Source organism: Calonectris borealis, chromosome 3 (genome assembly GCF_964195595.1).
Source record: "Calonectris borealis chromosome 3, bCalBor7.hap1.2, whole genome shotgun sequence".
In the NCBI taxonomy this organism is placed as follows: Eukaryota; Metazoa; Chordata; class Aves; order Procellariiformes; family Procellariidae; genus Calonectris; species Calonectris borealis.
In genome coordinates this window covers 125,953,127-125,978,611 of record NC_134314.1, presented here as the reverse complement: position 1 = coordinate 125,978,611, position 25,485 = coordinate 125,953,127, and the positions used below count along the sequence as shown (strand labels likewise).

The 25,485-nt window shown below is 36.4% G+C and overlaps 1 protein-coding gene across 1 annotated transcript in view; it reads right to left on the bottom strand.

Moving 5' to 3' along the window:
* The window catches only part of FANCL (FA complementation group L), a 30,858-nt gene extending 6,061 nt beyond the window's left edge, over nt 1-24,797 (bottom strand). Inside the window, exons 1-7 of the mRNA XM_075147781.1 lie at nt 24,655-24,797; nt 21,568-21,626; nt 20,529-20,589; nt 19,416-19,472; nt 17,538-17,635; nt 10,774-10,870; nt 5,874-5,942 (exon numbers count right to left, since the gene is read on the bottom strand). Coding sequence (XP_075003882.1) covers nt 5,874-5,942; nt 10,774-10,870; nt 17,538-17,635; nt 19,416-19,472; nt 20,529-20,589; nt 21,568-21,626; nt 24,655-24,747 — 534 coding nt within the window. The 5' untranslated portion in view covers nt 24,748-24,797. The remainder of the gene's footprint in view (nt 1-5,873; nt 5,943-10,773; nt 10,871-17,537; nt 17,636-19,415; nt 19,473-20,528; nt 20,590-21,567; nt 21,627-24,654) is intronic.
* Nucleotides 24,798-25,485: the final 688 nt, after the last annotated feature.

The following is a 25,485-nucleotide window of genomic DNA, read 5'->3' as shown; positions in this document are numbered from 1 at the left end:
AAAGGAGGTGAAGAACGCAGGAGGAGAGAGTTCTGTCTGGAGTAATACCCCTTAGGGGTTTTGAGCCTGATGTCGGATGGAATCAGTGGAGGCGTTGGGAAACGTTGCGAACAGACCAGAAGGAGAACAAGGAGCAGTCAGAATGTGGCTTCGTGGGGAGAGATGAAGCTACGACAGGAAAAACGTAAAAGTGTCAAGAAACTAAACAGAGGCAGCAGTGAAGGGAGATCAAGGGTGGGGGGACATTTTGGAGATAGGCTCTTCCCAGACAACTTGTTTTCTCAAATTGTTTGGTAGTGGGAAACTCAAGAGTAGAAAAAGAGGAATCATTTGGGAGCACCAAAGGCTATTTTGAAATCGTTTACACAGAACACAACTGAACAGTTAAATGCATGAGTAAAAAGCAGGAGGGATAGGAGAGAACCGACAAGACTTCTTCAACTCGGATAAAGAGACAGTAAAGTATGTTTTGAAAAACAAAAAAGATGTAACAAGGGCCAGATTTCAGATCTCTTTTGGCCTGGGAATAAGTTCTTGGGGTCAAAACAAAAAAGCAAATTAAATGTTCAGTTCTTAAAGAGGTATTTTTCTGTAAATAACACAAAATATACATGGAATGGTTTCCTTTAATCTTTAGTAATTGCGTTCTTCCTTTCTCACCTGGACAAAAAGAAGCAAATTATATGAACATTCTCAGATGAAGAAATATTATTTTTAGATGTATTAAGTTTTTGTATTTTATGCATACATATTTTAGAAAGAAATGGCGTAGCTTAGAAATAAAATGCTACATTTTTTCCTGCTGTTACTAAATTATATTAAAGTAGGAAAGCACTTAAGCAGAAAAGTGTGAATACTGCCAATCTCAAAATGTAACGCTTATTATCTTTAAAAGCATTTTGTTACTTTTGTAATACCTGAAGTGATATAATAGTGTCAGTCACTTAACCACATCTTAGAGTATAATATCTTCATCTTAAGTACTATTATTTCCAGTATTTTAATAATTTTCACACAGTCCTGAAATGTGATCTTTTGTGCTCTGATGACACTTAAATTAATAGCATAATTTTCTGGTACTTGCAACAGTTGCTTTCCATTTTGATTTTTTACACTTTTCTATATCACATACAGATAAATCCTCTAATAATCATTTTTATCTTTATCTTCCGGGAATTCAAAGGGTTTCACTAGAAAAAAGAAACATCAAGGGATTATAACCCACAGATAAGTTTTAAAATCCAATTAATTTTAATACTAATTGTAATTTTTCAATGATGTTCCTTAAAAAGGTAGTTAAATCTTTTTTTTAATGCACTGTTCATTTGATCTTATTTGCATGCTTCATTGATGTTGCCAGCTGTCTCCCGCTATATACATAAATGCATCTATAGCTATTTAAATACATCACATGCTTGTCATGCAAACCATGAAAACTATAACGTTCCTTTTTATTTGATTAAACAACTAATTTTTCGTCATTGCCCAAGACTTTTTGAAAAGACTGCTATCATGCTTTTTTTTTTTGTCTATACTACACCAAGACAGCCATTAATAATGTCAAACAGCACAAACTCTTCGTTTCATGGTCACCTTTGTACAAATGCATTAGAATTTGTATGAAATACGTCAAATATTCTTTGGAAAATAAGGCACTCATAATTCAGGATATCATCACTGGCTGCCCTGACTCTAAAACCCACTAGCAAAACCAGACTGGTTACTCCATCCTCTATCTCTTAGGTTTCCATGCTCATCAGGCAAAACATCCATTATCAAAACAGGACATCGCAGCAGTTTAATATTTCACAACAACTTAAAACAAAATGAAGATTTTTTTAATGTCCAATATCAACCTTGCATTTTATTTCTAACTACTGAGGATACTGACATCAGCTGCACGCGAGCAGTAGTGACTAGCCAGCAGAGGTAAGGAAACACTAGCGCTAGAATAGTCACAAAACCTTGATGCAGTTTTTTGCACAGGTGGGTATCACAGTCTTTTCTAACTTGATCACATACTACTTTTCCCGCCCCCCGTGGGATCGCGGACATCTATTGCACTGGCTGGAAAGTGATCCCTCTGCAGCGGTGCTCCCTGATCCTCAGGCTGACCGGGCGTTACTACAGTCAGTGCAGAAGGCACTAGTGAGGCCGCAGTCCAAGCCAGAACACTGCGCGCGATTCTGACCAGACCTGCACTCTCATCTCCATCTCATCACTGGTAGTTCCTCATGCCAAGTCTTTCCTTCTTTTTTTAATTTATTCCAATTTAAATACTTGCCCAACTTTATCCCTATCGCCCATATACTGTTTCCTTCAATTAAAGGAATAAGAAGGAATGGGAAAAAAGTCACTCTACTCTTGGTTCTTATTTCTAGAGCTATAGAGGCTGGGAAGAATAAAGAGAAAGTCTTGAGTCTGCGCCTGCCATAAAATCCATGAAACCTTTCAGTAACTTTTAAGAAGTGCTAGATGCCTATATGGCTATTCTGCCAAACTTCAAACACCTGCTCCAAATCCTGGGTGAACTAAATATTAATCAAATGGTAATAAGAATGTTCTAATTAAGGTAACTACAGCATAAGTTATTAAAACTTATTTTTTACAAAAAGATAAAAATGTGATCTTTATTCTGAGATTTTTTTGCTAAAATTCTTCCTACCACAAAATTTGCTTATCCAAAATTAAAACAACTGCAAAGCCTCCTAATGGAAAAGGTAAAGTAGCCTAAACTATAGGTGCTGTTACCTGCTTGCCCTTTATGAATTCATAGATAGAACACAATTCAATAAAGTGAACAGTTGTTGGATGGAGAAGGGATCACCTGTATTCACCTAAATAATTTATGATTCCTTATATTTGTTTGGAAACTGTTTATTTCTCACGAAGAGTAGTTTAACAATTTCCCCCCTCCTTAGCACAAATCAAACTGAGACCCAACACTCTGAAATCTTTATAAAGTGTCTTGTCAACCATCTCTATTTTTTGTATTTATAGATGCATATAAAGCTGGTGTCTGTGAAGCTCCTTTGCTAGGAAAAAGCACAATTATGATGCATTTTATTATGTTTTCATCAAAATAACCGAAGAATAATCTTATTCGTACCACTACACCTTCTGAATCTTGTGGTACTGTTTCATTGTTGGCCGGCTGCATGACCTCATTAGTCATTAATTTCCACTCTCATGACCTTCATGTAGCCAACCAGGTGAGCAGTGGTCAGTATAGAAACAATACCCTGATGTGAGGGCAGCAGAATATAGATGCACTGAAACTGCAGAACCATGCTTACAGCGTATGCTAAAATGTGGAGACAGCACATTTATCTGGTTATTTAGAAAAGGAATATAACTGAAATAAGTAGATGTTCTTGCACTTGTCATTGAGAAGCACTCTGCATTTATTTGGCACTTATAACAGTAGCAGCAGCAGCAGCATTGCCCTTGGTGCTGATTTCTTACTACTCTAAAATGTCTCCTCTGAGCCAGAATACACTGGCTGTTGCTGATCATGCTGTGAGACACCTGCACTGGCTACTAGGCTTGTCATGACGCACAAAACCCTACCATCTTCAGCTTGACATTGTGCAAGTTATAATTATTCATCCAAATGAATATGTCAGAGCAGCAGCAGCAGACCTCTCATCAGAGCAAAAGAAAAATACATCAAAACATTATCAACCCAGCAGGAAGACAGGGACCATAAGGAAAATTACCCATTTTTAATATGGATGCCATAAAGCCATGTCTATTATTATACGGAGGGGGGGAAGGGGGAAAAAAAAAAAAAAAAAGAAAAAACCAACCACCCAACAACCCCTCAAGTTTAAAGTCCATGAGGACTGAAAAGAATCTGAAATAGGCAACAGCACACACAGGGGGGTGGAAAAAAAAAATCAATTACCTGAAATCTATTTATATTTTCTTTCACAGGAGTTTATATTCTAATAATGCAATTGCATAATTTTAGTTAAGCTTTGTCAGTTTTTACATGAAAGATGACCAACAAATATTAAAATTTAAGACCTATCAGTATGAAAACTTCATGTTATTTTACTAGAAAATAGGTATAGCGTGTTCTTTTTCCCTTTTAGGAACCAAAATTTTCAACTACTTAAGGACCTGCTAAATTCTGCTATCAGTGGTGTTTCAGCATTATCTAAACTTAACCCGCATTTTACCACGGCGTGAAGACTGCTCACTGCAATAATTACCATGCATTTTGAAAATAAACTCAATTTACACAATTACTACACACATTTTTTTCCAGAAGCGTGAGGTTCATGTCAGCCACACAGATAAGGTCAATTTTCAAAAAAGACTGTACAACTAAAGCATTTCTATCAGCACAATGCACGGGTTGCTGGTATTTGGTTCAGTATTCTATCTGCAGCTAGAATTAGTATCTCATGATTTCAAAAAAGGGTCTTCAGCTACATACAAACATTTATTGTTCATGTTCTCAAAGAGTCCATAGGTAATTCTAACTGTAAAAAGATTTCAAGATCTCAAGCGTTAGAATGTCATATTTTTAACATTAGATTTTTACTTGGTTGTAGTGTCAATATTAATACATTTGCTCCCATCTTTAACTTGTCAAAGGCGGCTGCTTCATATCATGTCTTTCAAGAACATTTTATTAAAACATAAGTCCAGCTAGTAGCTTTAAAATTACTAAAAGTAAACACAGAGAAGCAATGACTGTCAAGGATATTTGAAATGTTGTTAGTTTGAGGCAACATAAATTGCAAGGCTATAAAATTAATAAAATATACTATTAAAAGTATGTATAAAGTTCAAGATTAGAAACTAGTTTAGTACTCGAAATCCTGCCTGTAGTATATGGAATCCAGTATAATTTAAGGGAAAAACAATAGCTGTTTAAATTGTTCCAAACCATACCAGAAAATCAAAACCTAAAATTACAAGTGAAACTAAATATATTTTTCATTTGCAGTGGTCCATTCTTGCAGTTATTTCCTCAAGTTCTCATATTAGATGGTCTGAGGTGACACACAAACCTTGAGCTTTGCAGTCAAAATTATATGCCCATCTTAAAATCATTCTGAGCAACCTTTCAGCCATGTTCCCTATATAAATTCAGTACCATAAAGACAGGCTTTATTGATGGATAGAAATCCTCGCGAGAGTTAGAATTATGAAATGCAATCATTTATGTAAAATCTATTTTCCCGAATTAAATGAAATTAAACATCAACTATTTTCTAGAGATAATTCAAATTAACTTACATCTAAGTGGTCACATTTAAATCCATTTAATCAAGTACACATGCTCTATTAAAGAAAAAAGATACATGAAATAATGCAAGAGAGACTAAAAAAAGACAATGGCTCTTGGTTCTTTATATTAACAATATCAGTTAAACTATGAAATCAGAATTCTATTAAGTACTCTCCTGTTGTTCTTTTGGTTGTAACTGAAAAAGTTTATTATGTTACAAAAACTATATAGGATAACAAACTGGGGGACCACTTTTTTTTAATGTCTGTCAACTTTAGAGGGTGCTTCTTTTCTATAAGACAATCGTTTCTCGTACATATATTTTCCCAATATAATTCCTAAAGATATTTCAGCTGTATGAACAGCCTAAGAAAAAACCTAGCCAGTATGAGTGGAAAGCATACACCATGCAAGGTATATCTATATGGCAAGGAAAATATTTATTTAAAACACTATCATAAGGAATATGGAGTTCAGTATTATTACATTTACATAAGCATGTATAAAAGTAAAATGCACGCAGGGAAAAAAGCTGGAGTTAAAAAATAAAGTCCAACCCCTCATTACCACCTACATGTTGCATACGTATGTCAGTTTTTAAAAAAAGATGCATAATATAGCAGTTTACCTGTGGCATCCAAGAAATCGCAAACTGAACAGGAAAATCCACAAGGCAATCTGGTGGTTCTGTTGGATACTGAGGGAGGCAAAAAAAATACAGGGTTTTTTTCCTTTTTTTTAAGCGATTTAAAGTCAGACTGATACTCAGCTGCCAAATTTGATAATGAAATATGAGCACTTCAAGCATCTTGAGAACTTGGCTCTTAGAGGAAACAGTATGTAAAGCATTTTCAGAAATAGTTATGAATGTTAATTATCATTTAAAGAAGAAAGCTACATGTAAACAGTTTTTATATATCAGTTTTTAGTAAAGGCAGGAGAATCAGAGTTTTCTGTGTTCAGTGTTCACAAAGACACATTAGAAAAGAACTTAGGACAAAAAACATCAAATAGTTAAAAAAAATTTCTCCTCAATTGCCTGTACTGGATAGGAAATTAAAAAACAAAACAAAACAAAACAAAACCCACAACCCTTTCATGAGTCAAGAACTAATTTTCATTTAAACTAGACTATTTGCTCTGATTGGCAACATTTTTTGTTTTGAAACTGAAAGTAATCAGAGTAAGTACCTAACTATTTAGAAAGAGATAAATGAACATACACTGAAAATTAAAACAACTCCCTGCTCCCAGCCCCAAATTAAAAGGTATCAGTGAGGAAAAGAAAAAATAGCTGTATCAAGAAAACTGAAGCTATAAAAGGTTTGATAACTCCAAAAATAACCACTGACTATTGATTACACTAGTAAATCTGTTGCTGTTCAGCATCCAATATGAAATCTGTGGAAAAAAGCTGGTACTTTCTGAAAAATAAAGTAGCAAAGGGAAGAAACATCTATTTACAAATAAACTGTATCCTTTCTAAGAGCACCTGTCCAAAATTTTATTCACCTGAGAAGTTGCCTCTTTTAGTGCTATGCAACCTTTCAAATTCTACCAATGAAGTACACAGCAGTTTTATAGAAATTGTATTAGTATTGCATCAACTGCCAACACAAGAAAATGTTACAGAGAATCTTATTTGGGGAGATATATGAAAAAAAGTCCCAGCTTCCTCACAGAATTAAAGAGGGTTAAGACAAAGAGAAGTTTAGCTGTGCTGCTTCCCATAACCATTCTCCATCCAAAGTAAACCTCTAGACATAGACACTGTCCTTATTTATCAGACATCTGGCAATCAATTTATCAGAATTTTTTAGATGTGTCTTTATTGTATGTAATTTTTACTGTAATTCTACAGTAATTAGTTTCCAATTGTTCTCTATGGCAAAGAGCAAAAAAGAGACACAGCTTCCCTAGAGCACCCATTCTTCATTGCTTTGATTTTAATAATAATCTAGTGGATTTATGGATTTCACAGGAATTTGTTTAAACTTGCTTTTTAATTTGCCTTCATTTGTGGTTTCTGTTAGGTATCCACTTTCTGAAGACAACTCCTACAACTTGAATATCTTGTGCTTTACCATTTTATCAAGTTGGCGGCAGACAAGTTAAATAACAGTGACAGAGCAAGAGAAGCAAAACAACTAATGTGGGCAGGAGGCGGTTACAACTTAGAAATGTATGTCCACAAAAGCTGTTACAGTTTATTTTATTGTAGTGTTACTGCTTTTGTATTGTAGGCATTGTAGTGGTAGTGTTTTTGTATTGTTGGTATTTTTTTTTCTATGCTTGCATAGAAATAAACTTGTTTTCAGTATATAAAAGTATGCCTAGAACAAAGTCAGAACAATTTTTCCGTAGGATTGGTTTTAGGACTACCTCATTTAAATCCCAGCAGCACTAGCCAATTACTTTCTTGGTAAGTAAATTCATTTTATGCAGTCTTTTGTAGGGTGCCTTTGAACAAATGCTTGCAAACAGATTCTACTAACTTTATATTACTTAAAAAAACCCAAACCAAAAAACCTACAGCACTTTCTCTGGGTTTTTGACATTTTTCGTCAAATTTTCTGTAAGAGCACAATATTGTACTGTGCACCAGGTAATTGCCAAGAACTATGCAACAATGATTCTGTACATATGTACATAATGTTTTTAGACCTTGCAGAGTGAAATCCTATATAAAATAAGGTGAGTGATTCCCCAGGAGATAGTATTTTAAAATGCTATACCAGAGCATATCAATATGTTATTACAGTTACATTCAAATGTATATGTCAGAAATCATCCTATTATTCTTTAGAACAATCTAAGCAATTGTTGAACAAAATATTTATATTGTATTTTTGAGCACGCAGCTAACTTTATCTAGAAAAGGTATTTTCATAGCCCTTGCCAAATCATTCAGATAATTACCAAAGCATCTTGATTACTACATGGCATGCAAATTCTTGCAGTGGCCTATTTGAATTCTTGGGATCTGAAATGGCAAGCACCCAACGCACTTCTCATGCAATACAAAACGAAATCTGATAAATAAAACCCAATGTATTTGGTTTTATACTTGCAAAGATGCATGCTGTGTTTTCAGGAAACTTCTCTAGTCATTTATTCAAATTGTGAATGGATAAACATTTCTGGACCAGGCATTTTTAACCAAATAAACTGGAAAACTATTTCACAAAATGTAATCTGAGCATCAAACAATACACTCTCTCAGGAAGTCGTAGCCTAATCATTTACAAAAGTCAAAATTGTGTAGCACATGATTTGGCTAACATACCAAACTATAATATGACCATTCTCAATTCTTCCAGGTTTAAATTGATCACCCCAAGTTTCCTAGACACTTTACAAATGCAGTTTATAGAGAGCAAGTGCTTTGAAAGGACAGTTCCTAACACAAAGCACATTAAGACAACGATAACAGGTGGAAACATTTGACAACGCATTAAAGAAAAGTCTTCAAAACACATCCAAACCGTTAAGAATGTCAGCAAAGGAATATTTAGGGGATTGTCTCAATACACATGATAACCTTATGAAAAAGAATTTCCTAAATCACTTATTGAAGAGTTTCTTCCTGAAAACATTGTCGGCAGGCTTATAAACTCATTTCACTGTATGGCATCCATGAGGACAAGGCTGAACAAACCCATCTGCCAGAATACAGACAAGAGCCAGCAATATATGCTGGGGACGAGAGCTTTAGCTTACATACTAACCTTAATCAAAGAAAGAGCATAACAAAAAATAAGCATACTCTTATGAAAGCAAGTTATCAAAAGAAATCCCTTCAAAAGATACTTCAGCAAAGTCTTTTCAAATGTATTAGATATGTATATGAAGGAAAATCAAATCCCCATGTCACCAAAACTATGTTTCACATATAAATTTTCTCTTGTGTTTAATGTTTAAATGCCAGACATGGTTTAAAAAGGACAAGCAATTGATCCTTCAGCATAACAATCACTTGGGGGGGGGGAAGGGGGAGGAGTGGGAAAGATTGATGATTACTTGTTTCAACAGACAAGTTGGATAATCTAGTCTCTTTATTATACTATATCCACCGTGTTAGTCGGTGCTTTCTTCTGCTATTAGGAGTCTCAACCTCAGATATTTTATTACTTTAAAGAAAATGCACAAGTTTTTACACAAACAGAAAACCGTAATCTCAATTCCGCTTACAGGACAGTGACAAGTTAAGGCTAAACAGAAGCAGCCAATGCATAAGTGTAATAGTGTTTGACCATGGCAGCTGCTTGGTAAAAATGGGTATTGCACTGGTGTTTTTTTTCCTGCACTTTTATATTTCCAAATAGTTAAAATGCTTTACTTCAGTTGCCGTAAAATCAAGAAAAAACTTAGGGGCAACAGGCTGCACTTAATTTCTAGTGTCATACTAAGTATGGGATAGCAGCTCCCTTATAAACAATGACAATACAGTCTGGTTACTCTCCTTGCACATTAAATAGACCATAATTGTACTTCCTGATATATTTTTTCCATCAATGTATTTAATAACAGACTGACTAGCAAATTATTTATGCATTCATTACTCTATGCACGTAGGATAGTTTTACTCTTTTTTTAAAATCCACTTTAGCAACCTGAATTCCCAAATTTTTTAGTCTTTACAGTCCCTTTTTCCCCTCAAGGTAAAATTTACTTGTCCTATGTAAAACTAAAAAAGTCCTGGTATTTAAAGGAATATGGGATGTCTGTGAAGGTGAAATTTAATCTTACAATACTGTGCCCACTTCATCCCTTCAAGATTATTACTCCAGATGATGGATCAAGGATAGTCCCAAACAACAACGTTTAGACACTTATGGATCCACCTTTTCCCCTAGACTGATTTTCTGAAGACAACAGCTATTATCATACAATTGTCACCCTACAGCCTAGATATTCATAGTTTCTGATAAGAGATTTATGCCTTGAAATGAAGAAACATTGCAATTTGAGTTCAGTTCTAAGTGCCAGAAAGAATTAAAATTTTTCTGTTTCCGCACACGCCATGGATTTGCTTTGCAAGCACTGTCAAAATCAGACTAAAAAGAAATAATTTTTTTAACACAAAGAACTCACTTCTATGGTCAGTTTTTCATAAATCTTTATATCTATAGTTTTAACTGTAAGACTTGCTAAAGAAGCAACCCAACATCCTCTAATTCTTGTTATATGCATAGTCTCTGGATGGAGTGATAATGAATGAAAGTCTCCCAGACGGCTTTGTCTATAATCCAGTAAAATAATTGCAAAATCATAAAGTGTTTTTCATGTGATGCACAGTTTCAGACGAAAAGATTCTTACAGGTAACCATAATGCAATATTAATTTTAAATATAGTTAAAGTCTGAAAACTCTACTTCATATAAAAAAAAGTCTCAAAAAAGCCCCCACCATTATCTTGCAAAACAGACATACTAACAAACAAACCAACTCTCTAAAATCCTTACGAATTAAGAAGAATCCATTTATTTCGAGGAAGCCTTAAAATATTTTCTCCCACATAAATTCACCTTTGCATTTAACTTCAGAGTGACGAGATGCTGTCGACCACAAGAGTCTTCAGCTTTTAACTTGATTGTGGTAAAACCACTATCCACATACGCTACTCTGAAAGAGAAAAGAAAACTCTAACAGCATTGTAAGAATACAGTTTGAAATGTCTGCAATATAATAATTAGTTAAATAATAACCAACCAATATTGCAGTTATTGGTTATTATAATATAATAATTAGTCTGTTACAAATATTAATCAGAGGAAGTCCTATATGCCAACCATTTCTGCTGTTCTAGATTTACTGCTGTTAATACACCAGTCTACTGCTTAATGCAGTCATATATCTTTGGGTTATTTACAATGTGTGTCAAGGCTCATGCTGTGGTCAGTGAGCACTGTGTTTCAGTTTTCCATCACTGGAACCTTTGACACACACAGCATGTTCCTGTCAGCCTCTACTTATGTACACATTAAACTTCCTGTCAAATCTTTGATCCATTTCTGCAGTTTCTTACTGTATGAGACTTTTAAGCTCTTGATTTGCTTTTCTCTTCAATGAAGTTCTCTTTTATTATCAATACTATTATTGTGGAAAACTCAGTGGATATTCATTCATATTCTGAAATCGATTTTTTGCAGAAAATAGTACCCAAACAGGTACACAATGAGTTATTTATGACGATTTGCCTTCATTTCATGACAGTTTTACACAGTATACATGCACCCAAGCAAGTAGCAAGTACATACTAAATGTAAATAAGTTTTAAAACTTCTGACATAATCACTGACTCTTCGCTTAAGATGTCACTAATTTGTGCTTCCGACAACAATGAAGACGAATACAATTGTAAAATACATTGTTCTCTAGAAATATGTTCTGCTGCGTAGTTTCAACAGCTGCCAAAAAGGTTAAAACTTCTCCATATATTTAACAATGAACTGGGCATGTGGATATTTTGGCATTTTTACTATGTCATTCTTGTGTAATTATAAAAAGTAGTCCAAGATTATTGTACAACTTACCACCTAGACTGATGGAAAGGCCTATCAGAGTTCAAAGAAAGCATTTGCTTGCTGGCCTAAGTAACTTTTTTTTTTTTTTAAACCATTACATACTAGCCCGGTCACTCGAGCCAGCATGCTGGGAAAAATGGTTCTCTTTCAAGTGAAACTGTCAATGGAGTTGTAGAAGCCTGTACAAGAAAAAGTACACACACACCAAAGGGAAGGAAGTGAAAAGAAGAAAAGAAAATGATCTACATAAATGACATAGCCTTAATATGAGGGAACTGAAAAATACAGATAGAAAAAGCACTAGTGGTAGTAAGTAGGGAAAGATATATTATTTCATGTTTAATGCTGATTAACTTTAATGCAACATTAAATAGTCCTACAGATTCCTGGGAGTATTTTGACACTCCTTTTCTCCACAACAGTTGAAAGATATACAAGTCTTGATAAAACTGTCATTCAACTGTAGTCAATTAGACTTGATTTCTTTAGAAAGAATTAGAGCATTCTTCCTCTACTTGGAAAAAAATCATTACTCCCGCTTTGTTCCAACTTCACCTCAAAATTATATCACAAAGTTTTATAAAGATAAGAAACTACCTATATCCCACTCCTCCATCTACTGTTGCCTGGGGTGGGGAAATCCTAAATCAGCAGCTAAGGCACAGAATGGTTACTGCAATAAAATATATAGCAGTGTCAAAAACAAAGCACAACTGGTGCCTGCATCAATGCACTGTGAAGTTAGACAGCAAAAGAGAATGGAAAAATTAAAGGGATGCTGTCAAGGTGTTTAGGATTTAAAATTATCTGTTCTGACAGTCATCTTGTTTGGACCACTTCACTCTTGAGGTGCCAGAAAGGTATGGATTATTTTAGTTTAAAATCAAACACTTTTGCAGTTCCTCACTCTATATTGGGTGGGAGGGAACAAGATTAAAAAATTATTTTTATTTCTTAGATAACAATGGACATACATATCTCAAATTTTATTTCTGAAATCCTTAAGCGTTCAGTACTCTTACAATTAGTTTAACAACCTACAGCCTCTAAAATAAACATATATACATGTGTGCAACTATTTATATATTTAAAATATTAATAAATGCCCACCACTGTATTAAAAATATAGTGACAATATGATTATGTTCAATCATATTTGTAAAGAGCCTTCACATTCAGTTTTATTGACAGTGTAAATTAGACAAACTTTAAAAAAAAAAAAGTAAGCATTTGGAAAAGGTGCTAAGAGCACCAATAATGGCTACCTGTTTAATTATGTAAAAAGGGATACATCATCAAGTGATTTTCAAGTTCTGTCTGTTATTCAATTTTTAACACATTTTTAGTTTCAGAATTCATATTTAAAGTAGCTTTTAAAACCAGTTTAAAATGTGATTTTCACTGAGCTTGGAGATAACAGAAAAAAGCTGTAAAAAAATGTAGATCATCACCGCTATGAAGCACCACTACAATCCAGACCAATCTGGAAGTTCGTACAACTTTTATTTAATTTTGACTTCAACAACTAGCTGCTAGTGGAAGACAACTATTCAAGCTAAACAACACAACACCTTTTAAATATCATTCATTACAAACCATGTACCTAGAGGTTTTCTAGTAAAATGTTCTCTTCCCTTTCAAACTTTTTCACAAACAGGAACACCCCTCCTCAGACAAGGGGCATACAGGGTTGAAGAATGCCTAGAATGAAAATTCATAGCTAGCCTTCCGTCTTCTCCACAGAATGTAAAAACAGTAAACTGCCTCCAGGGAATGAAGGAGGATTCAATTTTCCATTTAGGACAGAAAAAAGGAACCCAGTAGCTTTGTGGCTACCTGTTCTGTAACATCACTCTACCATTCTTCGGATAAGAAGAGATGAAAGGGTCAGTTCCGTAGGACTGGAGAAAGTTGGACAACGCTGTAAAAGTCGTATGAATGTCTTCATATGATTGTATAATCAAATAAGGAATTGTTTACATAGGTCATATTTCAGTTATATAAACCTTTATTCCTCTGTAGGTGCCATCATTTCTTCAGATAGAAAAAAATGGAATGACCATAAAGATGGAAAGCCTCAGTTAAATCTCTGAAGTACTGTAATTCAGCATAACACAAGTGATTGAGAGCACATGACAAGGCAGGATTCCCTTGGAAATGGAGAAGACAAGAGGAGAAGATACTTTCTATGAAAAAACTTGGCAAGCATCAAGCAGAAATGCATTGAGACTTGAGAGATCATGACTCACATCAAGGACTTAGGAGATACTAATAACTTTTATGAATCCACATGAGGGTGATAAGAGTCCTACAAATGTTTTACAGTCGATAATTTACCTTCCCAATTGTCATTGAATCAACTAGCGAGATTATGAGATAGTATTAGAAGAGCCTTTCCTATAGCTAATACTACTACATGTGTAGCCTCTCTCACCTCAGCTGATTAGGTTTGTGCTGGTATGAAGGAAGTATCCTCCGTTGAACTCAGCTGTTAGGACAGCACTTAGCGTTGGAAATTTGGTACAATTTTATAACCTGTTGAACTGTGACTTTTGTGTACAAGTATTTGAATATGAAAGCATATTCACCCTCCCCCACATCTAAATCAGGTCAAAGAATCAAGTTTTCTGTATCACAGGGAAAGTGATTATATCTAATCACAGCAGCCTGCCCATTTGCAATCCTCATTACTGTTTGTACTTTCAGTGGTTTAGGAAGAAAGAGGTGTAAGATCATTGCAGATAATGTCTTCAATTTCTTTCTGAGAAACTTCACATATTCCTTAGATAAAAGCCATCAGAACACACTAAATTTGTGCCATACCTGAGAGCTTCTTAACTCACTTCACAGGTAAAGAAACCATAGCCTATTGCTTTGATTCTCTTTCAAACAAAATATCCTTCAGTTTTTCAGTTGGATTTGGATGCAGTCAGCTTCCAGCATGACCCAAAACTCACTAGCAAAAAGTAAATCTAGGGTCCACAACAAGCCAGTTCTTTTCTAAGAAAAATCCTGCTAAATAAAGCTGGAGGCTTCTCCAGGTGTGAGCAGTGATTGATCCTTACTGCCAGTACTAAATGCAGGCTTAGTTTTGTGCTGAAAAGACCATACCAGGATGCTTTTAACAAACATGCAAATACACATCACCTGCAACTCAAAATCAGTCTAGGTTAAGAAGCCTTTTTAGCAGTTCATTATATTGTTAAAAGCACACTAAAATTAGAGGTGTAACTTACTAGTGTATTTCAAATCGCTTCCCCGGGTTATTCTCCTTCCAACTCATAGTAAACCAGGTATGATCCCCTATGTACAGCCTAGCCCTTTGATTAATGATTGACTTCCCCAACCGAAAAAACCCAATCAAATAGAAACCTTATCTGTAACATAAGTCAATCAAGAGGTGTATGTTTACTGAATTACATGACTACACTGGACAAAAGCACAGCGTAAGTTGTGTGTCTACACGAAGACCATCTTCGCCTAGAAACCAGGTCAAATTCTGCCCTAGAAGCATGATGATAAAACACTGATGTGTTTATTAATAATAAACCACTGGATGTTTTGTATGTATAGCAAGTCAGAAGAAATATCAGTTTTGAGATAAGCTACTAAATTGTATTTCCAAAGTGTATTTTTAGTATATTTAGCTATATACATTTTATATATTTATATCTTTAAGGTATATTGCTTTTATGTCAGTGTCTGTTTTGCTGGCATGGGCTTTTTGAAGGGTTTTTTTGGTTTGTTTGTGGTTTTTTGGTTAGGTTTTGTGTTTTTGTTTTGGGTTTTTTTTTTTTTTTTCATTTTGGGACAGCAGGCATGATTCAAAATTTATTTCCCATGTGTTTAGGAAATTTTAACTAATATTCTCAGACCCGAATCTGAGAAATTTGAATAGAGTATGTCATCAGCTGGCACAACTACATACTTAATAATGAAGAGTCTTCAGCTGATTTAACAAGGATGTTTTAAATCTTTAAATAAAAGTGGGCCTTCAAAGCAATTTCTTACTTAATCACATGTTATTTATTTATATACAAATGAGGTGAGAAAACTCAAAACTATTCTTAAACCTAAGGCTTCTTTATTTCATTTAGCAAAATAAACACTTGTTAAAGTTAACTTACTATCCAAGACTAAGGTAAAAGTAGATTTGTCTTGTTGAAAACCGCAAATGTAGACTTTTTTTTTTTTATAACTTTCATTTTACTGAAACTAAAAAGTAGCTTCTCATTCAAAACTCTTCAACATCCTACAAAATCTTTCATCTTAATCCCTTGAAAGAAGGCACTGTGAGATTAATTGCATATTATTAGTTAAAGACAGCCTTCACACATATTTCCTTAATGCCTCCCTACACAGAAACAACTACCACCTTCAACCCCATAGAGGTCTCCTGGAGGTTCTAGGGGAAAGGACAGAAATCCGTCCATCCCAGGTTCTCTGCTGGAGCCGTAAAAGATTCAGTATCAGAGAACATGCCAGTGGTGGCACATGTGATGGCAGTTAAAGCCTTTCAAGTAAAAGTCTGCAAAACAGGAAGCTTTGCAGGTTTCTGAAAAATTTCCACATGGAACTTGTGTACTTGATCACAACTGTGTGTTCCTTCAGGTTTCTATAGGAGGTATGAGGAGAACAACCTTGTTTTCCTCTGTAGGAGGATGAAATTAAATTTGTTCTATGAGCTCATCTGAGAGTATATGGGACTGTGAATAATATAATGTTTGCACTCATTCAAGACCCTAATGAGAAGGCACCCAGCGGCAGCTATGTGTACATTTCATTCCTCAACAAAGTCAAATATCCTTTCCTAATGTGACGTTGTTTCCCATGGTATTAAACCAACCATTTTAGTTGGGGTGAAAAGATTCACTTTTAGTTCTCCTTCCCCCAGAAGACCTGAACTGTCACTTCTCGTTCCACAGATACTCAATTTATAGTACAGCATATACATGAAACCATGTTCTTGGGTGCACTGAACCTCCATCCTCAGGTGATACAGTTTATACTCTCCCTGTGCAGTAACCAACATTTTTCCCACTTGGAAATGCCCTCTGCTCCCCTAAACATGGTCTGCTTGCACAGTTTTTGGAGACTAAGGAATGCTTTTCCATAGCCCTCATCTCTGTTTGAACCCATCTGGGTAGCAAAAAATATATTTAAGTTTCTCTCTGTGGGTGTCACACAGAGCTGGCTGGTTTGAAGTTCTGGATTTACAGCTTTACAAATTCTCCCCTCCACTCACATATTTTTTTTGTAGATTTACCTTTTTGTGGATTAACTAGGTTATTCCTTTGTCTAAGGAGATCCTTGTGCTATGGGGAGCAAGATAGAACTGTTCTTTAAAAATAATTATTCTAGTTCTAAAAAATGTATGAACTGGTTTTATGAAAGCATAAAGGTACATGATCAACCAAAAAAAGCTGTACAAAGTAGGGAAAAGAAGGAAGAAAAAGGAGAACTATAAAAGTTGTATTAAATATATTTACTACGCCAATAGTTTATAGGTCAAAGAAGAATTGATTTCTTAGTAGTAGCATCTCACCTTTCAGCTCAGTTATTTGATACTGAAAATATACCTTCAGTTGATACATGTTTGTTGTTTTTTTTTTTAAATTAAAAATAAAGCAGCAGAGTTTTTAAAGGAAAACCAGTTTCTGTACAGGATAAATAGAACAAGTACATTTGATATGTTCAACTCACAAATACAAAAAAAGAACAGATATTCTAAAGATAATGTCTGTTAAGAAATAAAATAAACATACTTATTCCAACCCAATATTTCCAGATCTCTGACAAGACAGGAGTAGTATTCTGGCGGCCGTGCTATATGCAGGTCTTGTGTATTCTTTAAAGCAATTTCCTGTTTAAAAGAACATTAAAAACATCATTAAGAGAGATTTCAATATTTTTGCATCTATTTAGTCATGTGATTTTTGCAATTCATTCAAAAATATTAAGCTTATGTAAAATTAACTGTACACTGCATTTGTTTTGTTATAGCCTCCAGCTAAAGCAGACAAAGAAGCTGTTTGGTAAATTACTTCAGATACTGGTAATGAAAACATCTGCAATTTAAAAAAAATCCACAGATGTTGACAACATAGTCTTCAGATGCAAATATCAAATGTGCCTCTTTTTCAGCTAATAAATTTGAAGTCAAGCATCTTGACTGAAAGAACATTTCAAAAGAAGGTTCTATTAAGCCCACAGCTGTCTCCTGGGCTCCAAAACCACAAAAGATGACACATATATGAAATCCCCCATATTATTTTTAAGTAGCTATGCACAACTTTATATAGCAATTAAAAAAAAAAAAAAAATCAATTTCAACATCATAGGATTCCAGAAAGTAAGTTTTGGTACAGACACTCATCAAGTATGTCATAATGCCTCAAAAAGAAATTTTTATCAAAAAGGTAATGCCACGTTACAGAGAAAACCAAAATCAAACCACACGTTCCACATTCGTGTTGTTCTTTAAAAGTATACTTTTTTCTTTATTCCTTAAAGTATTCTTTAAATAAATATTTTTAAAAAGAAAGTATTCTTTTAAAGTATTCTTTAAAAGTACATTTTTACTTAAGTTAAAATTATGCTTACAGGAAAAATAAATAAATTACTGAAATTCATAATAAAATTATTAATAATTTAAAAGAAAAGAATTTTAAATAAAAGAAATAATAAATAGAATTAGTAATACAATCAGTATAACAATCATTTCTGCCCAGTTCTCCGACAGTGTCTTCTGTTGTTTTTACTATCTGCGCTGAGGATCACTATTTTACTCTTTTAAATGAATTATACTTTCACTGCATTCTCATTTTCGGAGTGCTTGTGTATCCAGGCAAATAGATTGGAATAACTATTGTAAAATATTCCAAAATAGCCACATGTAGACATTCTTATTCAGTCCTATTCCAAGCACTTTTGCCCAGTTTAGTGTAATCCAGTTTGGCAAGGATTGAACCAATACTGAGGAAAGGCATTCCCAGCATAGAGCAGTAATGTAATACCAGGAGGGTATTTTTCTTGTTGTTTTGAAGAATACTTACTGTGTTTTATTTCTATGTTAAGCAGGTTGTACGCAAGTATTCTTTGCCAAGGCTGCTCATAGAATAATGTTTTACTAAGAGCCAAGAAATTGTCAGTTTCATGTTGTTAACTAAAGACTTTACTACTCTTCAAACCCAGATTAGAGAAACTTTTTAAAAAAAGAATAAACAGCAGTCTCTGAACTATAAAAAAAGCTTTCTGCATTTATTGGTCAAGTTGTCACACAGGTGAAAGCACCTTCAGCGATCCACTGACTGTATAATCCTTTGTATGATTATAAGCCTTCTTTACCATCTGGACAATACCAGGAATGCCAAGAAAATCATTGTAAAGAAGATGGCTCTATACTGAGATCCCTTGCCGGGATTTTAATTTTTCTGTAACACTTCAATTTCCAAAGAGTACAGCCACTTAAAATCCTAAAGGATATTTATACAAATATTACATGAACAGCATACATACAAAATCACCTCCTCTTAAAAAAACCACATAAATCCATCTATCAAACAGTAAACTGTAAAAAACTGAAAGTGAAAACCAAAGCTATAAGAACATCCCATCTCCCACATAAATATTCTGTCACTTACCAAAATAGTTTTCAGCTCCACCATAAAACTGACAAGATCTGGACAGCTGTGCAACCTCTGGAGGGAACACAGTATCAGTTCATTTTCTTCAACTTATAACTTTTAGTAGTAAACAGTTTCAGTCTAACTACCTATTTTTTTAGTATCATCAAACCAACTAACACAAAGAACCCCAACCCCACATGTTTAAATATTTCAATTACAGAACAAATCTCCCAGACTACAGGAAACTTTACTGAAAACTAACCATCACCTTCATCACATCATGTCACATTACACATTTATATAGTTTACGAAGATTTTTCACTTTATGTGTTTATGAAGATATTTATGAAGACTTTAGTCTTCACCAATGAGAACAGAAGCTTTAGAATCACTCAAAAATGTTTCTTAGTTGGTTACATTTTCTTTAGGAACTCTCCAGACCCATCTGCTTTTAGATGTCGTACATGATTAAGGATCCCTGTCTCTCGTCAGTTGCGGTACACAGCTACACTTCAGTTTCCTCGACTCTGTATCTTTGGTTACTCCCAATTCACAACCTTTTTTCTACAAAGGGGTGCACAGCCCATGAGATACAGTGTCTCAAGTAGCAAATGTGGCAAAGATGCCTTCTTAGAAACAAAATATTCTTCGTGACTGCAGGGCTGTTGCATCCTTGCTCCGAAGTTTCTTCTGGATAGGGAGGTTTAACTTAGATTCCTTGCCTGTCTACAACACAGAATGAGCTAGATCTATCAAAAATTAATGTGAATCCTCTTCTTTGCATTATGAACAGTTTGTAAAAAATAAATATATAAAAAAGGAAAAATAAAATCTGTTTCTAATTGAGAGATTAAAGAAAAATTCCAGTGAAATGTCAGCAGCCATTTATTAGAAATCGTTCTATCTTCAAAAAATAAAGCTTGAATAAAAATAAATATTTACTAAATTCTATCCATCTCTCTTTAGATTGATCTGCAAATCCTCAAAAATTTCAAAATAAATCTTGGCTCTACAATGAAAGGAGAGTTCTTTAACACTTTAACACTTTTAACACAGGTGTGCGAGTATAAGCTTTTCAGAATTACTATAAGCATACATTTAATAGAAATGGTTTTAAAAGTTGTATACCTGCTTTAAAATATGCTGATATCCATGCAGTATCTTCTTTAGGTGCCAGCTACACTCTATCCTAGTCAAACAGTATTTTGTATAAATTTTAAATTCACAGTACATGATTTTTATAGGAGATCAGAAAGCCTGCTACATAACAACATAAAAGTTTTTCTTCAAAAAACAAAGTAAACAATACATCAAAAATTCTGAGTTTTCATATTCAAAGTTATTTAAAAGTTTCAAATGTCACTATCCCAAAGCTCATTAAAAATTAAGCACTTACCTACAAAAGCCTCTGTTCTTTGCTGAAAACAACAACATAATTCTTGCAAGCTAATATGACTTCATAAAATATACCAATATTTAAAAATGATATCCTGAAAATGTCAAAGTTACCTATAATGCAGTTTTAAGTATCTGACCTAGAATGTAATAAAGCTATCGAATACCACATCTGTTCACAGTTCAGAGCAGGCGGGCCTAGGCAGAAGTATGGAATACAATGTTAAAGACTAATCCATGCATGTGTGCATACACACAATACAGCCCCCCCCCCATATTACTATAATAAACACTCACAGTAATAAGAACAGAGCTTTTAAAGAAAAGTTGGGTAACGCAAATTAATACGTATTAACAGGAAAGAGAAAATGATGGTTAGCATAGCTTTTTTAACTTCAAGTATATAATTGCTTAAATTTACAACTTCGGACTGAATTTTGTTTCCCAAATGGTGACATATAAATAATCCGATTTAAATGAACATTTTTTTCCAAGTACATTGATTTATATATAAATACAACCAATTAATTACAACAGATTTCAGAGTTAATTAACAACAAAATATTTTGATATAGGCAATGTTTATTGTCAGCGTTTATTAACGCTGGTGCTGTACAATTTTGTTGCAAGGTTAAGTTGAAAACAGTAAGAATTAATTACCAACATTGATATTGGAAAAAATAATAATTCATATGCATATTCATCATTGCTTTTATCAAAATAAATTTTTGTTACAAACACTTACAAATTGCTTTCATAAAAACTATCTTACCTTGCATTTTTCAGTTGAAAATCCATTGGTAACAGTATCCTGATATGGAAGTCTCTACCCTTGAAAATAAACATTTAGTTAATAGGAAGGTCAGCAAAGAAAAATAGTTGGACACTTGTGGGAAGTTTGTCTTATCTGATTTTCAGGAATATTTTTCAGAATTTTTTTATTTAGGAAAAAAAAGCAGCATGAGTAACAGATAGAAATAATGTTGATTTTAATTCTGAAGTTGAAATACTCTTGACCTCTAACTTGCAGTATTCAGTAAAAACTCTTCAGTGCATCACATTTCATAAAGCAAGAATAACACCTTTTAGAAGAAAAATAAACATTATCCAAATCCGGACAAAACCAAAAAATATAATTTAATCCAAGTCATGCTGAAGTACATGAAAGTCTGTCAAGTCAAAACAGACTCTTACCATAAAAGTACTACACTAAAAAGGAACTTAGGCACTGATCCACAACACATTTCAGCAAGGTTTTAGAAACTGTAAACAAAAACAGTTCCAAGTACATGACTGTAGTTTTTTTCCCTGTTAGTGCAATCCATATGGGGCAGTTCCTAAATGCCACCTACATGTATTTTCAGTAATTGTCCCGATTTGTGATCCTCTCTCTAATTTCTTACGGGATGATCAAAATAAAACTGAAATAAAGAAGGTTTGTGAGTAGGTTTAACTCCTCCCTAAAGCGAAGAGGGCAGTTAACTCATCTCAAAACTTTTATTCCAGACTCTGTTCCAGCTTGAATTATGTCCACAAATTCTGAGATTTCTTCAGCAGGAAATTAAGAACAAAACCAGATTTCCTCCTGTGATTAGATGACCGATGCTTTCAATTTCAGAAAGGCTTTTAATACTGTCTCCCATAACATCCTCACAGACAAAGTGTAGAAGGATGAACTAGATAAGCTGACAGTGAGGTGGACTGAAAACCTGCAGAACTGCTGGGCTCGAAGGGTTGTGATCAGCAGGACAAAGTCCAGCGGGAGGCCCCTGACTAATGGAGCACACCAGGGGTCAGTCCTGGGGCCGACACTATTTGACCTTCATTAGCGACCTGGATGATGGGACAGGATGCATCCTCACTCAGCAAGTTGGCAGAGGATAAAAAACTGGGAGGAGCAGTTGACAGACCGAGTGATTGTGCTACCATTCAGAGGGACCAGGCTGAGGAAATGGGGGGACAGGAACCTCATGAACTTAAAAAGGAAACTGCAAAGTCTTGTACCGGGAAAGGATTCACCCCATGCAGCAGCACACGCTGGTAGCTGACCAGTTAGAGAGCAACTCTGCAGAAAAGGACATGGCGGTCCTCGTGGACATGAAGTTGACCCTGAGCCAGCAATGCTTTCTTGCAGCAAAGAAGGCCAACAGCCTCGTGTGCTGGATTGGGCAGAGCATTTCCAACAGATTGAGGGGGGTGATCCTTCCCCTCTGGCCAGCACTGGTGAAACACACCTGGAGTGCTGGGTTCCCAGTACAAGGAAGGCATGGACATACTGGAGTTAGTCCACTGAAGAACTATGAAGGTGATTAAGAGCTTGAAGAATCTCTTATACGAGGAGAGACTGGGGGAGCTGGGACTAGTTAGCCTGGAGAAAAGAAGGCTGAGGGGGGATCTTGCCAGTGTGTACAAATACCTGATGGAGGAGGACTAAAGAAGGTGTAGCCAGACTCTATGAGTGACACACACTGACAGGATGAGAGGCAATGGGTACAAGTTGAAATACAGGAAATTTCACCTAAATGCAATGCAAAAAACTCAGTAACAGTGAGGGTGGTCAAACACTGGAACAGGCTGCCCGAGAGGTTGCACAGTCTCTGTGCTTGGAGATATTCAAAACCCGACTGGACATGGTCTTGAGCAACCTGCACCAGCTGATGCTGCTAGAGGACCTCCAGAGGTTCCTTTCAACCTCAGTGTTTCTGTGATGTTCACAAGCAAAAACAAGATACCTGTTTCAGAGCTGAATATTCCTCGTTGGCACATCAGCTGCTTCCAAACTCCCCCAAAACTGATGTTTATTGTACACTTAAATCAAGCACATAACCTCAGACTTCGCTACATTATGGCCTTAGCCCTAATAAAAAAATCACATCTGAGAACAGACACTCACACTCGTGTCTTAACCTTCCCTTTAACTCCAGGATGCATTGTAACACACAGAGCATTTCAAAAGTTGCAGCTGTTAGAGTAATGCAAATATAAACACGCTTGCAAATGTCTTGTGAAAGCTGAATACAAGAGTCACCAAAAACCTTCCTGAATTTTGACTGCAAAATGACATTTTTGAAAATGCAAGTGTGACACAGCCCATGTCTTTTGACTTTTACTTATTTTTACAGGAAGAAAATCCCACGCTATTTCTAAATGAAAATACACCTGCTGAGAGCTGTTTCTGTGGTCTGTGTGCACATGCATGTGTGATATTTTAATGAGCTATGGCTGTAGCGTCACTGCGTAGTGCCTCTGATGGCAAATTCGGCTAAAAAGCATTCACTCTCAACCTGTCTTAGGTGCTGTTCTTCTCCCCGCACTGCAATTTACCAGATCCTCAGAGAGATGATGCAGCTACTTAAGCTGAAACCTCAAAAACACAATAAGTCAAAGGAAAATACCCACAATTAGTCATTTGCTTCAACCTTTACCCTAGGCCAAGAGTGCAGGCACGTTAAATCTTCCCCAAAAAAACATTTGCCAGCACAACAAATGCAGCCCACAAGCCATCAGCGAGACCGCGCCGCCAAAAGAAGAGCAATTCCGCGTGCACAAACAGTGCAAACCCGCCGGATCGCGACGTGGGCGCCTCTCCACAGCACCCTTACGGCACACGGCAGGGAACCGGGCGCAGGAAGGCACCGCAACCTCAGGGGCCCCGCTTCGCCCCCCGGCATTTCCTGCTTCACAAACCCAGCGGCTCCGCGCTCGGCCGGGAAGCTGCCGGCCCCGGCAGGGCGGGAAGCGCTCCCCCCTCACAGAGACCCGGTCACGGGGCTGCCTGCCCGCGCAGGCCTTGCGGAGATGGGGGGGAGGCTGACGCGGAGTGACGGCCGCCGGCCAAGCGGCGCGCGGGCCCCAGTACCTGCGCGGTGACGAAGCCCTCGTAGGCCGTCCCCTCCCGGTTCTGAGGCAGCAGCAGCGGGCACTGGCGGAGCAAGGCCCCCGAGCCCACCATGCCGCGTCTCTCCTTCCCGCCCGCCCAGCACGGCCGTTCGAATCCGACGCGCCGCCGGGTGAGGCCCCGCCCCTGGCGGCGCACGCGCCTGAGGGGAAGGGAGGTGCACGCGGCGCGGCCGTTAGGGCGGGCGCGTGCCGGCCGTTGCCTGAGAGGCGGGCGCGTGCCGGCCGTTAGCTGAGGCGGGAAGTCCTGTGGAGACTCTCGCGGCGAGGAGCAGCTTCTAGAACTCTGAGGAGCGCGGCTTCCCGGGAGCGGAGCCGGGCCGAGCTGCGGATCAGCCCCGGGGTTTCCTCACGCTTTAGCACGTCCTGAGGGGACAAGCGCCCTGGACTAAGGAGAACCGTCGAGCAAGACTCTTAATACGCAGCCGGCTGCACCAAGCAGAGTGCAGTGTCACCACAGGCAAGGCAAGGGGTTACTTTTGGCTCGATTCATGGGTTGCTTTTCTAGGAATCATCCAGTGTTTCCTGCCGCAACACATTTAGAGGGATAAAAGCTCTTCTGCCCTCTCACGCAGGTGTTGGGATAAAAACCTTCCTCACTTTTCTGGGTGGGCTGCCACTAGGACCTGACAGTCACTGTGTTTGGGAAAGCCTGAGGAGAGGGACTTACACTGAGGGTTGTTATATATGCTTCAGGAGGCCTTAAAACTTTGCATATAAGGCTGAGCATCACACAAAATACAGCGAGAGGCAGGTTCTGCCTAAATAGACATGTTTGAGAAAGAAAAAGCAG